At 39.4% G+C, this 13,418-nt stretch overlaps 1 protein-coding gene across 2 annotated transcripts in view; it reads right to left on the bottom strand.

Moving 5' to 3' along the window:
• IFT74 (intraflagellar transport 74) overlaps positions 1-13,418 on the bottom strand; it is a 97,027-nt gene that overhangs the window by 1,364 nt on the left and 82,245 nt on the right. For both annotated transcript variants that reach the window (XM_054986815.1, XM_054986814.1), the window contains exons 17-19: positions 9,353-9,516; positions 7,424-7,549; positions 369-429 (exon numbers count right to left, since the gene is read on the bottom strand). In XM_054986815.1, coding sequence (XP_054842790.1) covers positions 369-429; positions 7,424-7,549; positions 9,353-9,516 — 351 coding nt within the window. The remainder of the gene's footprint in view (positions 1-368; positions 430-7,423; positions 7,550-9,352; positions 9,517-13,418) is intronic.

Below are 13,418 nucleotides of genomic sequence, written 5' to 3'. Positions count from 1 at the left end.
ACTGCCAGCTTATATTTATTCAGAAGAAAAATTCAAACTGGTACCATTCCAATTGCTTTTACAGGAAATGTTAGTAGTGATTTGTGATATTTGACAATGGCCAAACATATTGATCTAACAAGATAACACAAAATGAGCTCACTTCTGTACCTCCTGTATAAGAGGACTTCAATGCTCCAGTGGAAAATCAACAACTTTATTAGCTGGTCAGTCAAAACAATACTTTGTGCTTGCTGAAAGTTAATACAGTGTCTAATAGATATCTTTTATACACCCGCACTTTTCTATATTTTCAATTATTTTTTTTAAAAAAATAATTTGCTGTGATAATTTCCAGCACTCTCTTTTTATTAAAATGAAAAGGATACATTCTTTCATCACGAAGTTATTTTGTTCATGGTGCTGCCATTTCCTTTCCAAATTTGTAAGCTGAAAAGTCCAAAATGGAAAAAAATAGTAACAACAGCCCAAATGAAAACAACCACACACCCTCACTTAAGAAGAAAACAAAATCCCTTCAATTAATTTTTAACTGTGATGCATTCTGTCAGGTTACTAAGACTGAGCACAGCTTAACAACAACCACAACAGTGTGCTTATATAACACTCTTCTGGACAGATTAGTGCCCAGTCAGAGCAGTCAACAAATATCTGTTAATATTATCCACAAAACAGCTGGGGAGCTGAGGCTGAAAGGAGCGGCTTACCTAAGGCTATCGAGTTCATGGCAGTAGTGGGATTCAAACAGGCAGAGCACTGACTCGCAGGCCAACCATTTAACCACTATGCTACAGCTTTTACGTCTCATCAACAGATGAGAGTTTAGCTGTATGCTTATACAATGAGCAACATAAAAATTGAGATAACTGACAATGCACATATAGGTGTGAAGTTTTACAAAGCAAGATGCAGAGTATAAAAGGTAAGGATACTGAATTTAATTATAATGGTGTGAAAACTATAATGATATACATCTGACATTAACAGTGAAATTCTAAACAGAGTTAGTCTAGTCTATGGGCTTAGACCGGAGTAACTCGGTTTAGGATTACACTGTAAGACTGCCACTGGATTCTCATTATCTGACTAATGACCATTTTCAGAATATGTAAGGCTTATCATACAACATATTTTGACACAGCCTGCAGCCTGTGGGCCATGCAGCCTCCAAGCTCTTTCTGTGTGGCCCTCCAACCTGCTGTTTGCTGCTATCACCCTCAAGGCATTTTCCCTCAGACCCACACTATTCTTCCTGCTTCAAGAGGCACCACCTACTGCTGTTCTTTATGTCTCTTTCTTGCAAAAAATGCACACAGAATAGCAACATTGTTTCTGCTGGTCTCCATGGTTCCTTCTGCCAGCCCCCTCTTGGTCTTATTCTCCATACTAGCACTTTGGCCATTTGGGGTACTTTGCTGGCTACCTGTCCTGCTCAGCTTTTGCACCCCCCTCTCCATGCATTACCATGTTAAAGGCTGTGTGCGTTATGTGCTGACAAGTCACCTCCAACCTACGGCAACCATACGAATGAAAGCCCTCCAAAACATCCTATCATTAACAGACTTGCTCAGATCTTGAAAACTGGAGAACGTCTCTTCTTTTATTGAGTCAAGCCATCTCGTTTTAGGTCTTCTTTTCCTACTGCCTTCTACTTTTCCTAGCATTATTGACTTTTCCTGTATATCTTGTTAAATGTTAAAAGCTATATATATGTGTATAAAGCAGCTGTGTGAAAGGGTACAGGAGATGTCTTTTGCAAAAAAAAGGCAGGAAAAGGACAGTAAAAGGGCTGGTAATTTTTGCAAAAATAAAAAAGTGTTTTGCATACTGAACATTTCTAGAGGCTCCACCCATCAAGGCTCTTCCAAGTGGCTTCCAAGGTTACTGGTGACATTGCTGCTGCAGGCAAAAGCATTCTTCCTTCTTCAACAAGAGTTGGTCGCTCTGACATTCTGTCTTGCTTGCTTCTGCCTCTCCTCCTCCACCCACTCTAGCTAGGAGTCTCATGTATCTGTGATTGCAGGAGCCAGTGAGTGGCCTCTTGGGTTGAGCGGGAAGGAGTACTCTCTTAGCAGGGAAGCTTATGGAATCCTCCTTCCCATATCTTCCTCCAAGTTCCCCTCCGCCCAGCTGCCATTATGCTTCTCATGATTGAGCCTTGGCTGGCAGGCAGTGATGTGTATGGGCACCCTGCATATCATTTGAAGCTAACTTAATGGAATACCTTCTGCTCCAGGTGGGATGCTGCCCTTTCATTGGCTCTTTCTCTCTATCTGCCCTTTTTTGAAGGACCCCCCAAAGTATTGGCATGTGTAGATTTAAACCTCAAAGCAGTGTGTTTATTAAGAAATAACTCTCATAGTATTCAATGTGCTTAGGATTGCAACTCTGCCATCTGGTAGGTCAGATTCATAATCCATTTTTAAAAAGTTCTTCCTAGTTTGTGCATATGGCCCAATGCTCCTGAGAATTGTAGAGACAGGGGTCTCTTCTCTTCTTTACCATGGGCAAAATGAAAACCCTCAGCTAAAAGCAGCTAAAGTGGAGTGAGTTTGATGGGAAAGGGAAGAGTTAGACCCCTAAAACTATACTTTTCATATTTTTATTTATTCAGCTATTATATTGAAACTGCAACTGCTGCTCTGCTAAAAATTCTGTAAGAAGATTTCTGCAAAAGGAAGTGCTGTTTCAAAGAAACGAAAAATTTCAGATGAGCATCGTGTCTTTAATGGCAAATGGACTACTGAGTACTTCTTTGTTTTAAACAAAGATAAAGCAGTTTGCCTGATATGTCTTCAAACTAACTCAGTATTAAAGGAGTACAATGTTAGAAGGCACTTTAAATCCTGTCACAAGAGCTACTCAATATATCAAGGAGAGATGCGAGCTAACAAGGTAAATTCTCTTTAAAAAAATCAATGTTTTTGCAGTAAAATAGTTTTAGAAACCATGTTGAGGAGAACCTATCAACTGTGAGGGCCAGTTATCATGTTGCTAAATATATTGCTGAGAGTGATAGGCCAATCACTGATGGTGAATTTGTTAAAAAGTACATGGTTAAAATAATGGAGGAAATGTGCCCTGATAAGGTACCTTGTGTTAGCTGTATCAGTTTAATCTGCATCTACAATCATGAGCCATGTTGAAGAACTAGGAGAAGAGCTGCATATACCACTGATTGCCAAGGCAAAAAGTTTTGATTTTTTGCCTTTGACATTAGATGAGAGAGCAATGACATTATAGACACTGCTCAACTATTAATATTTATCAAGGGATAGAATCCAGTTTCAGAATTACAGAAGAATTGTGTGCACTGCAGAGTTTTAAAGGCTCTATAACTACAGAAAACATATTCTTGAAGGTGTGTGAATCAGTAGAAAATATTGGTCTGAGTTGGGATAAATTGAAAAGCATCACAACTGATGGTGCAAGAAACATGCTGGGAAGTAAAACTGGAGTAGTTGCAAGAATCAATGAAGAGATATTGAAATTAAATGGTACACTTCCCATGTAATTTCACTGCATCATCCATCAGCAAGCCTTGTATAGTAAGATTCTTCAGTGGGAAAGTGTGATGCATATAGCTGTATCCAGCATTAATTACATCAGGCATCATCATCAGTTTCAAATTTTCAGGTGGTTTAGCAGAGGCAGAAGTCAGGTGGCTTAGCAGAGGCAAAGTCCTCAAATGTTTTCTCAGTCTTTGTCATGAAGATGATGTCTTTCTCAAGGAGAAAGGAAAAGTTCAAGAAGTACTTTCTGACCCTGGATATATTTTTGATTTGGCTTTCTTAACAGATATCACAGAGCATCAGAACACGGTGAATCTAAGGTTGCGGGGGAAAGGAAAGCTGGTGTGTGATATGTATTCTGAACTGAAAGCTTTTGAAGCAAAACTAAACATTTTTGTGAAGTTAGTGAAAGTAACTTGTCAAACTTCTCAAGTTGCAATGAACTAAAATTTGAGAAGGACGGGAATTTACAATTCCATGTTGAAGGACATGTCAAAGCACGGAACCTATTGCAGGCGGAATTCCAAAACAGATTCACTGATTGCCATAAGCACAGAAAGGAAATAAGAATGATGTATTGTCGAAGGCTTTCATAGCCGGAGAACGATGGTTGTTGTGGATTTCCCGGGCTGTATAGCCGTGGTCTTGGCATTGTTGTTCCTGACGTTTCGCCAGCAGCTGTGACTGGCATCTTCAGAGGTGTAGCACCAAAAGACAGAGATCTCTCAGTGTCACAGTGTGGAAAATCCACAACAACCATCGAAGTAAGAATGTTTCAAAAACCATTTGAAGTAGCACCAGAAGATGCAAGTAACTTTTTTCAGATGGAACTAATTGATTTGCAAGCCAGTGATCATCTTAGAGACATTTACAAAGAAAATAGTCTATTCAATTTCTATTGTAGTCTATCTGATACAGTTATCAACCTAAAGAAATTTGCTGCAGGTGTGTTCACAGTCTTTGGCACACATACAAAACTGAAAAAAACTTTGAAAAACTTTTTCCAAGATGAAAATTGTGAAATCCAAGTGTAGGTCAAGACTTACAGATGAACATTTATATGACATTTTAAGGGTGTCTGTCACAAACCTTGACCTTGGACATTAACGCCTTGGCTAACAGAAAACAGCCCAAAAAAATCACACTGACTAGGTAAGCATGTGTAGCTAGATAAAAGGATTCAACAGTAAAATAATGTTCCGAAATGGATTGCATTCAAGTTAACATTTCTTCATTGACCCCTGTTTACTGTTGATCTAAATAGGTATGTTAATAATTTTGTTACATTTTAATTTAAGCTCTGGCCCTCTTTAGGCATTGGGCACTCTAATGTGGCCCCCATATGCCAAAAGGCTGGGAACCCCTGATATATAGGGTTCTTAACTATACAGGAGAAACTTCCTAATTTCCATAGCTAGATTTCCTATCTGAAGCTGCAAAAGGAGCAGGATTGTACTGAGAAAACTGGAAGATAGTAGGTTAAATGTTGGAAGTTCAACACTTTCAGCATCAACAGGAAAGTAATATGGTTATTATATTAATGGATGCTTCCTAACAATACCATTTTATAATATCTATTTGCTTGGCTGATGCTACTGTTTGAAGTTTTTGTTCCAAGAAATGCAGGCTATTTGCACTGAACATTTCAGAACTTTGAGGAAGCCAACGTTTTACAGTTCCATTGTAATTTAGCACATAGTGCCAATTTAATATGCATGGCAAAGCAACAATTACCCAAAGTGTAATCTCTAAAGTAAGATAGCCTGATGTATTTTAATTTTTTACTGTGCCTCTGATGGCTGGAAAACTTTGAAACACAATGCAACAGACAGCAAAGCAAAACATTTGCACTTTTTACAGTTAAACGTTTTTTTGTTTGCGCCTTACTTGGCATAAATAAAGCTCAGCACTTCAGATTACCAAATTATAATATAAAATTCCATATAGACTATGTATTCTGTATCTCTGACTCATGAAATGGTAAGGTTGGTGACTAACAATGACTACCACATGACTTCTATGACTCACTCAGGCTATTTGCTACTATTCAAAAGCAACCATTTAACAAAAGCCAGTGTAGTGCAGTGGTTACAGCTGAACCTGTATCTGGGAGATACAGGTTCAAATAACCACTTTGCCACAGAATCTCACTGGGTGACCTTGAGTCAGTTATACACTCACAGCCTAACTTACCTCACAGGGTTTTCGTGAGGATAAAATGGAGGAGAATGAGGTAAGCTACTCTCGGTCCCCAATGTGGAGAAAGGAAGAGTATAAATGAAGTAAATAAATAATACATTTGAATATTATTAAGACATCTGCTCTCCAGAATTCGACTTTGTCAGATCTACACTGATTAAAGTTGCCAGGCCTCCAGAGCTACAGCCCTTTGGAGAGAGTTTGATAAACTTTGTAGCCCTGGATGGATATTAAGTCCAAGTTCTGAAGCCAAGTTTCTTGGAAACATACTATTTCAAAACTTGAAAGGAATGGGAGAAAGTCCGAATCATAAAACTTATTACTTCAGTCCTTCAAATTCCATGATAAGAGCTTTAGTTGTCAATCTGCTATCAGTATCTTCCCTAGATCCCCCTCTGCGTCCAAGAATACACTTCCATTTTCACTTGCTGTGACTTCCTCCATAGTTCTGCTCTTCCTCTTATTAAACTTGCCCTGAGCACTAGGCAATTCAACTTCAGATTTGCCTGGCAAATGATTTTTAGTTACTTCATTTGAACAGCTTACTACTGCTTGAGTTGTAATATGAAGCCACTAATGTCTTATTCATATGACACTTCTTGGGGACCAGAGACAGCTGAGAGGAGTCCACATCTAAAGCCTGTTGCGTCAGGTCACTTTTTGATCCCAGGAGTTTTAATCTTAGATGCTCCAACCTGTTAATAATCAACATTTGCTCATTGTGTGCCCAAGTCAAAAATGGATTTAATGGGTTCTCTATATTGCTGTCTGACACAGATGCAGAGGTGTCTTATAAAGTTTGCAGTTGCAACAAGAAAGATAAAAGCAACTGTGGCAACTAATGGGGAACTGGATAATTTTTATCATATGGTTTTAGGATATTATTTGCTGTAGTTGTATTGATATTTTGTAGCTCTTGGAGTTTATGGAGTTCTTATCAACTGTATATTTTATTTATTAATTGTAAATTTGCTATGGCTAATTGCTAATTGCAATAAACTACTACCTACCCACCTACCCTATAATAAATTTAGTTGAAGAAGGGGAACAGATAAAAAGTAGGTTGGTTGATCAGTTGGAAGGAGAGAAGGAAGTAGGAAGGAGTGAGGATATGGGGTGCCAGGAGGAGAGGAAGAGGGAAATAGCAGAAATATTGCAGGAAGAGTGTCAAAAAGTACTCAGAGAAAACATTATTCTGATATGAGAAACAAGCGCTTATATTGTTAATAGCCTGGTAGAGTGGAAAAACTCAAATATCTTTTGGATTTGCTTGAGTTTTAGATTTGTATAAAATATGGCACTGTTGATACATTTTAATGATACAATGGCTACATAAATGTTTACTTTCATGTTCTTTTTTCTTATCAAACAGACAGAAAATATTTTCCCTCCAATGTGGATTAATTTTTCCAGAGTAATCTCTAGTATTCTAGAGTTTTTTTAAAAAAAGTATTTAGGATTGCAGCACTTAATGCAAAATATTATAGGTTCTGGGTTCATAACTGGGAGAGTCCAATATTTTGATTTTCAAATTTAGTCCTGCCACAGTTAACTTTCTTTAGAAAGAAATCCAATGTCCTTCCAAATTCTAAATACTTCTTCAAAGATGCTTTGAATCAATTTAATGCATTCACAGACATACTATACAAAGCTTCATACCTCTGAAATGCTGGAGATGGGCAACTACTGAGGACAATAGATAATTTTATTACCTGTGCATGTGTTTCATTTTCCTGCAGCTGCAATTTCAAGTCTTCGTATTCTGCATTTCGATGCTCCATGATTTTCTTGAAAGCATCTCTGCGCTTTGTTAAGGTTTCTTTCTCTTCTTGCAGTTTCTTTTCTCAAGGGAATAAAAAACAACCTCATTACACTCTTATCTTAAAAATATTCAACCTCTGTTCAAAATTCAGGAATAAAGTATGGAATGTTTCAGTCCAATTGTCCAGCACCCATTTTAATGACAATACATGATCCTTATGTGAAAGAGAAAAAGCCAGCTTTTCTGCGTGAAATGTATAGGAACTGACTGGTTTGTTACTGTGGTGAGACTAAAGTGACTGGGAGTTTCGTTTTGAAGACTTAAACTCCAATTAATTGGAAAACTGAAGGCTTTCTCCACATGCAAAAAATTTTCAGTTTCTTTAGGAATGAATGCTCATATCTCCCACCTGAAGAGCTGATTTTATAGGGTTATGGGTATGCAACAACAGTTGCTTTAGAAGGCTGGGGACTATATACGCGGCACCTACTTCCATGCATAACTCCTTATTCCACTAAGAATGTTCTCCTGTAATACCACTAGCAGACAGGGAAGAATAAATTTAGAGTTAACTAAAGAAAGGTTTTAATCATGAGTTGTAATGGAGTCAAACTAACATCACTGTCTCGGGGAGGGGGATATTCTGTACACCTGAAACGTGTAGGAACTCCTTTGCTAATCAGAGAAGCAGTAATACCTGCCTCTCATTTGCTCCAGCATAGCCTCCACTCCTGACTCTGATGCCACCAGGCATGCCAATCAGCTATCCCAGTTACACTGCTCAGCTTGTTACATTTGGGAAAGGCAGCCAGAACCAGTCTTGTGACACTCTTTCAAATATGTACTACCTTTTCTGCTCTTTTATTACCAGGCAGATGGTGGGTGCAGTCATCATGCTGCTGTACTCTTTTCCTTGAGATGGAAAAGCACTATAAGATTATCTTGTAGGAGCCAGTTTGGTATAGTGGTTAAGAAGGGGAGGACTCTAATCTGGAGAACTGGGTTTGATTCTCCATTCCTCCGCTTGAAGCCAGCTGGGTGACCTTGGGTCAGTCACAGCTCTCTCAGCCCCACCCACCTCATAGGGTGATTGCCATGAGGATAATAACAACACACTTTGTAAACTGCTCTGAATGTGGTATTAAGTTGTCCTGAAGGGTGGTATATAAATCGAATGGTATTATTAATATTATCTTCAAATTTTCTCCTGGTTTTAAGTGGCAGAGATACACAGCTAGGATAAAGATACAGCACACTGTCTTTGTGAACAGAACAACAGAGCACCAGAGGATGGGTGGTATCATGCAGGGCAAGTGACCAGTGTGGAAAACAGAGAGGCTGGCAGACAAGGCAGGTTATAGCAGATACGTCTGCAAGATTCTGCCTTTTTGGAATCAATTTGTTAAACCTTTGCAATGTTATAGGATATCTTCAGTGTCACTTAATAAGATGTATTTTAGCCTCTCATGTTCAACTCTAGAACAGTTTGACAATGATACCATTTATTTCCTCTTGTCAAAAGTGGGATTTCCCCCCTATGTTTTAAAGATTAAGGACTTTCCCACACAAAGAACTACGTGGCAGCCGCTTCCTGGTAGTGCTATCTGACACAACTTCAGTGTGTGTGAGTTCCATACTGCAAAAGTGAGGGTGATCATGCGGGTCTTTTCCCATGTCCTTGAGTTATTCAGACACATTCTGCAGAGTGCAGATGTGTTGGATCATACCACAGAAACACAGTTCCATGAATGCCATCGTGACAAATGTGGTGAGCACATGACAAGGATGCCAAGATGACTCATAGACCACATTTCAATACGAATACTTCAATAACCGAGCCTCAAGCACCATATTACAGATGTGGTTTGACTGTTAATACCTGCTTTTTTTCTTCTCCTGCTGCCTTTAGAGCTGGCAAATTATTATATAGTTCTAAATCCTTGGTCATTTGTTCAATTTTTTCCTTGAGAGAAGCCTGTTCATCAATCATCTTGCTTTCTAGTAATTCCATTTTCTGGAGATCCATCTGTAGACGCTGACTATCTACAAAACAGGAAAACAGCTAATAAAAAAACCAAAACACTGGAGTATATTTTTCAGCACAGAGACAACTTCATAGAAAAAATTCCCTCTTCAAGGTGATAAGCAACTCCTGCTTGTCTTATTCACTTTGGCCTTCATCCAGTAAAGCTCTTAAATATGTCCTTATCTTTTCCAGAAAAATATCCATTATCTAAACAATGGGAGGTATAGCTGGGAATAGTGCTGACATATTTTATTTCTTGCAACAAAATGAGTGTTGTTATTCTTTGATTATGCATGTTAATAAAACAGTATCTAAAAATTAGTTTGAACAGTATCTAAAAAATAGTTTAAAAATATAAAAAAATATTACAAGCTCTCTGGGTAATGCAGTTTCTCCCTTTAATGGTCCTACCTATGCTGTGAGCATGCTTGTTAAGATCTGAAACTGTTAGACTGGCAATTTAGGATAAAGAGAGCACATTAGTACTGATTAATCATTCAACAAGTGAGTAATTGTTCGTTATCCTTATATGTAACCATCTGATCATACTTGACGCTTGCTACCTGAATGCGTACACCTGAATGAACGCTTAATTGGAATGCAGAGATCACAGGGCTTGGCCCTATATGTAATGGGCTTTACATGTGCAGGCATCTATGCAAATTCAGATGTGCATGCTAGAGCAACCATTATGATCATGCTGGTTGGATCTAACAAATGCCATAGGGCTGTAATGACAAACTATTCTTGTCCCAAATTGTTTGGACATGGAGTTTATACAAACCACAGAACTTCTTTTGTGATGTCTGGTTTATTACCATGCTCAATAACTATAGGGCAGAGTGCTGCTTAAACGATGAACATAAGCATGCAGCCTCTTTGCATTTAAACAATGTGTTATCCATACTGGTCCAAAGGGATTGGACCAGTATGGTCTATTCAGAACTGCACCTAGTTAACCCTGGGGTTTGGTTATACAGCTCAGACATACTTGTGGGATTCAGAAATCTGAAACTGGAAGGGAGCAAAGAAAAACCGATTAGGAAATATGCATTTCAGGGTAAGCACATAGTTATCAGATTATATGTTGTGCACAGAATAGAGGATTTAACAACTAGTGTTATATGGTTTTGGAGGAGGGCTTTTGCCCCATTTTTCATTGGTTCCGCCAAACTATTTGATCTTTTCTTCATGCTACCCCTCTGAAGGAGTACCTTGGAGAATACAGTTTAAAGATGTAGATTAGGGGAATTTTCATCAAAGTAAACTTGGAAGTATCTAATTCCCTAGCTACTAAGAACATATTTACTGGGACGAGTGTGGCTGGAAGTGTGCAGACAGATATAATATGCTAGAAACAATATTGAAAATCAATTTGCAGAGAGACTTTAAAAGATAGGAGATATATTTTAAAAGTCTTAATGAGTGATGCACCTCTAGAGTTCAATTCCCTGATTCACAAACTGTAAGAACAAATGGCTGCATGTCCATGGCTATTCAGAAATGGCTGCTGTGCACACACACTCACTCACACTCTCTCTCTCTCTGGATGAGGCCTTTCCTTCTACCCTTTATAGAAGCCTGCTGTCTCTCCTTGTAGACAATCAGGAGTGACTCCGGTCCTAATGTGGAGTAGCAGGATAGTGGGATAGACACTGCAAGTGGCAGAGATTTTACTGCTCCAAGAAATTCCAGGTGCTGGGAGGACTGGATAAATTCCACGCTGCTAAATCTGACCAAGACAATTTGATTTCCCTTCTGTTCAGGCCTATAAGACCTGATGAGAAAGGGAGTGAGAGACAAATATCAGTCCCCTGACATGATCCAACAGGAAAGGACAATGTGGAAGGATAACTTTACCTAGAGGGAGACTTGATATACAACCTGTCTGAATAGGCTGAGTGGCCCAGTCAAATAAAGAGAGGATCTGGCTGATAATGTTAGGCATTCATCTAGGAATTCAACTCACACATCTTATATTGTCAGTAATTTGGTTTCTTGGAATTTCTCAAAGTGGTTTTCTGGAAATTCTTACTGCAAGGGACTCACTTTCTCCATACTTTTTTTTTTTTTGCTTCAAACTCTGCAGCATGGGGGAAGTAAGCATCCCCCAAAGGGCCAGATGAGGCTTAGAAGCATCCTTTTGCTAATCTAGCATACACTCTTCTATCTTCGAGAAGTCTAGGGCAGAGCAAGACATTCAAGCCTTTAACATCATGCAGGCCCTTGCTAGGATACAAGTTTAAATATCCAGTCATGGATATTAAATATCCATCATGGATCCTACTACCAAAGAATTAGAGCGTACACCATTAAAGCACAATAGTCCTATGAACATGTGTCGCTTATTTGTAAAGGATCAAAGCAACTGGCTATAAAGACCCATGTATCTGGAACTCTATGTTCTACTCTCCTTTCTGCTACATGAAATGTGCATGGAGAGTTCTGGATGTTAGCTGCTGTCTGTTGAAAAAAATATTTTTTTAAACTTATTTTTAATAGGAATATTTTGTTGATTTGCATCAAGGGAAAACAGGCTGTAAAATGATGCAGAATATCCACATTTGGCATATTTTCACTGTGGTATACTTTCCTAGTACATTCATCTAAGATGTTTTGTGGAGAGAAAGGCTGAAAAAAACTGCTTGTGGTGAATATGGAATGAAGAAGAGTGAGGTAGTGAACGACCAGTTTCATCACTAGGGTTCCTGGCTTTGATAATGACAAAGAATAGGCAGAATTGGTTTAGATTCTAGCTAAGGTGTGAGAACTTTTTCTCTGGGATGACAAAGATAAGTTTTATTAATTTTAAAGAACAGAAACGGGAAGGTTTAAGATGGTATGTGAATGCACAGATGTGAATGGGTGGAGCAACACATCCAACTCTTCAGAATTAGAGCTGTTCGATATGGGTCTTTCAGATAAATATATTTACAGTACAATCCTAAGCAAAGTCACACTCTTCTAAGATGACTAATTTCAGCTGATGTAGAAGGATTCCACCAGGTCGGAGCCAGGACTGAAAAGGCCCTAGCTCTGGTCGAGGCCAGGTGGGCCTCCCTGGGGCCAGGGACTAAACAGGGTTAACATACCTGTAACTTATGTTCATCGAGTTCTTCTGTGCTGACACACATGGGACTGCGCAGGCGCAGGCCAGCCGCCGGAGAATTTTCTAGAGCTTCCAAGGCTCCGAAGGGGCCGTCTGTCGCGCGCCTCAGCGACCGTCTTCCCGCCCAAACGGTCACGTGATCCTACAGCGACCAACGGCCCCTTCCCTCAGTTCTCCTTTGCCGCCGCTTGACCAACACACTTCAGCCATAACACCTTAAAAACACCAATATCCGTTACAGCCATCACAGTATTGTGCATTGGAGTTCACAGCGGGGTAGGAGGGAGGGTTGTGTGTCAGCACAGAAGAACTCGATGAACATAAGTTACAGGTATGTTAACCCTGTTTTCATCTTCGTTCTTCTGTGCCTCCACACATGGGAGTGTACCAAGCTTCACACAACAAGGAAGGCGGGGGTGAAGTCCAACACAATTTTATTGAACAAACAAGAACAACAATAAATAGATATGCATATATACATCTATGTAAAAAAAACTGTGTAAGGACACATAAATATTCAATATTTACATATATACACACCCCCAGGTACATATACACACACTTTCACTCAAGGGTACCCAGCAGGGACGCCAAGAAAGTCATCCCAAAACTCCCTCAGGAAAAGAGGGAGTGTAAGACAGCCTTGGCCACAGATACATCCTGCTCCGCATTGACATCAACGGCGTAATGCCTGACAAAGGTGTCTGCAGAGGACCATGTGGCTGCTTTACAAATGTTAACCAGGGGCACCCCCCTGAGGAGTGCCGAAGAGGATGCTTGGGACCGCGTGGAGTGGGCTCTGACATGGAG

Source organism: Eublepharis macularius, chromosome 8 (assembly GCF_028583425.1).
Source record: "Eublepharis macularius isolate TG4126 chromosome 8, MPM_Emac_v1.0, whole genome shotgun sequence".
NCBI lineage: Eukaryota > Metazoa > Chordata > Lepidosauria > Squamata > Eublepharidae > Eublepharis > Eublepharis macularius.
Note: the sequence above shows the minus strand (reverse complement) of the source record. Positions and strands in the feature narration are given on the sequence as shown.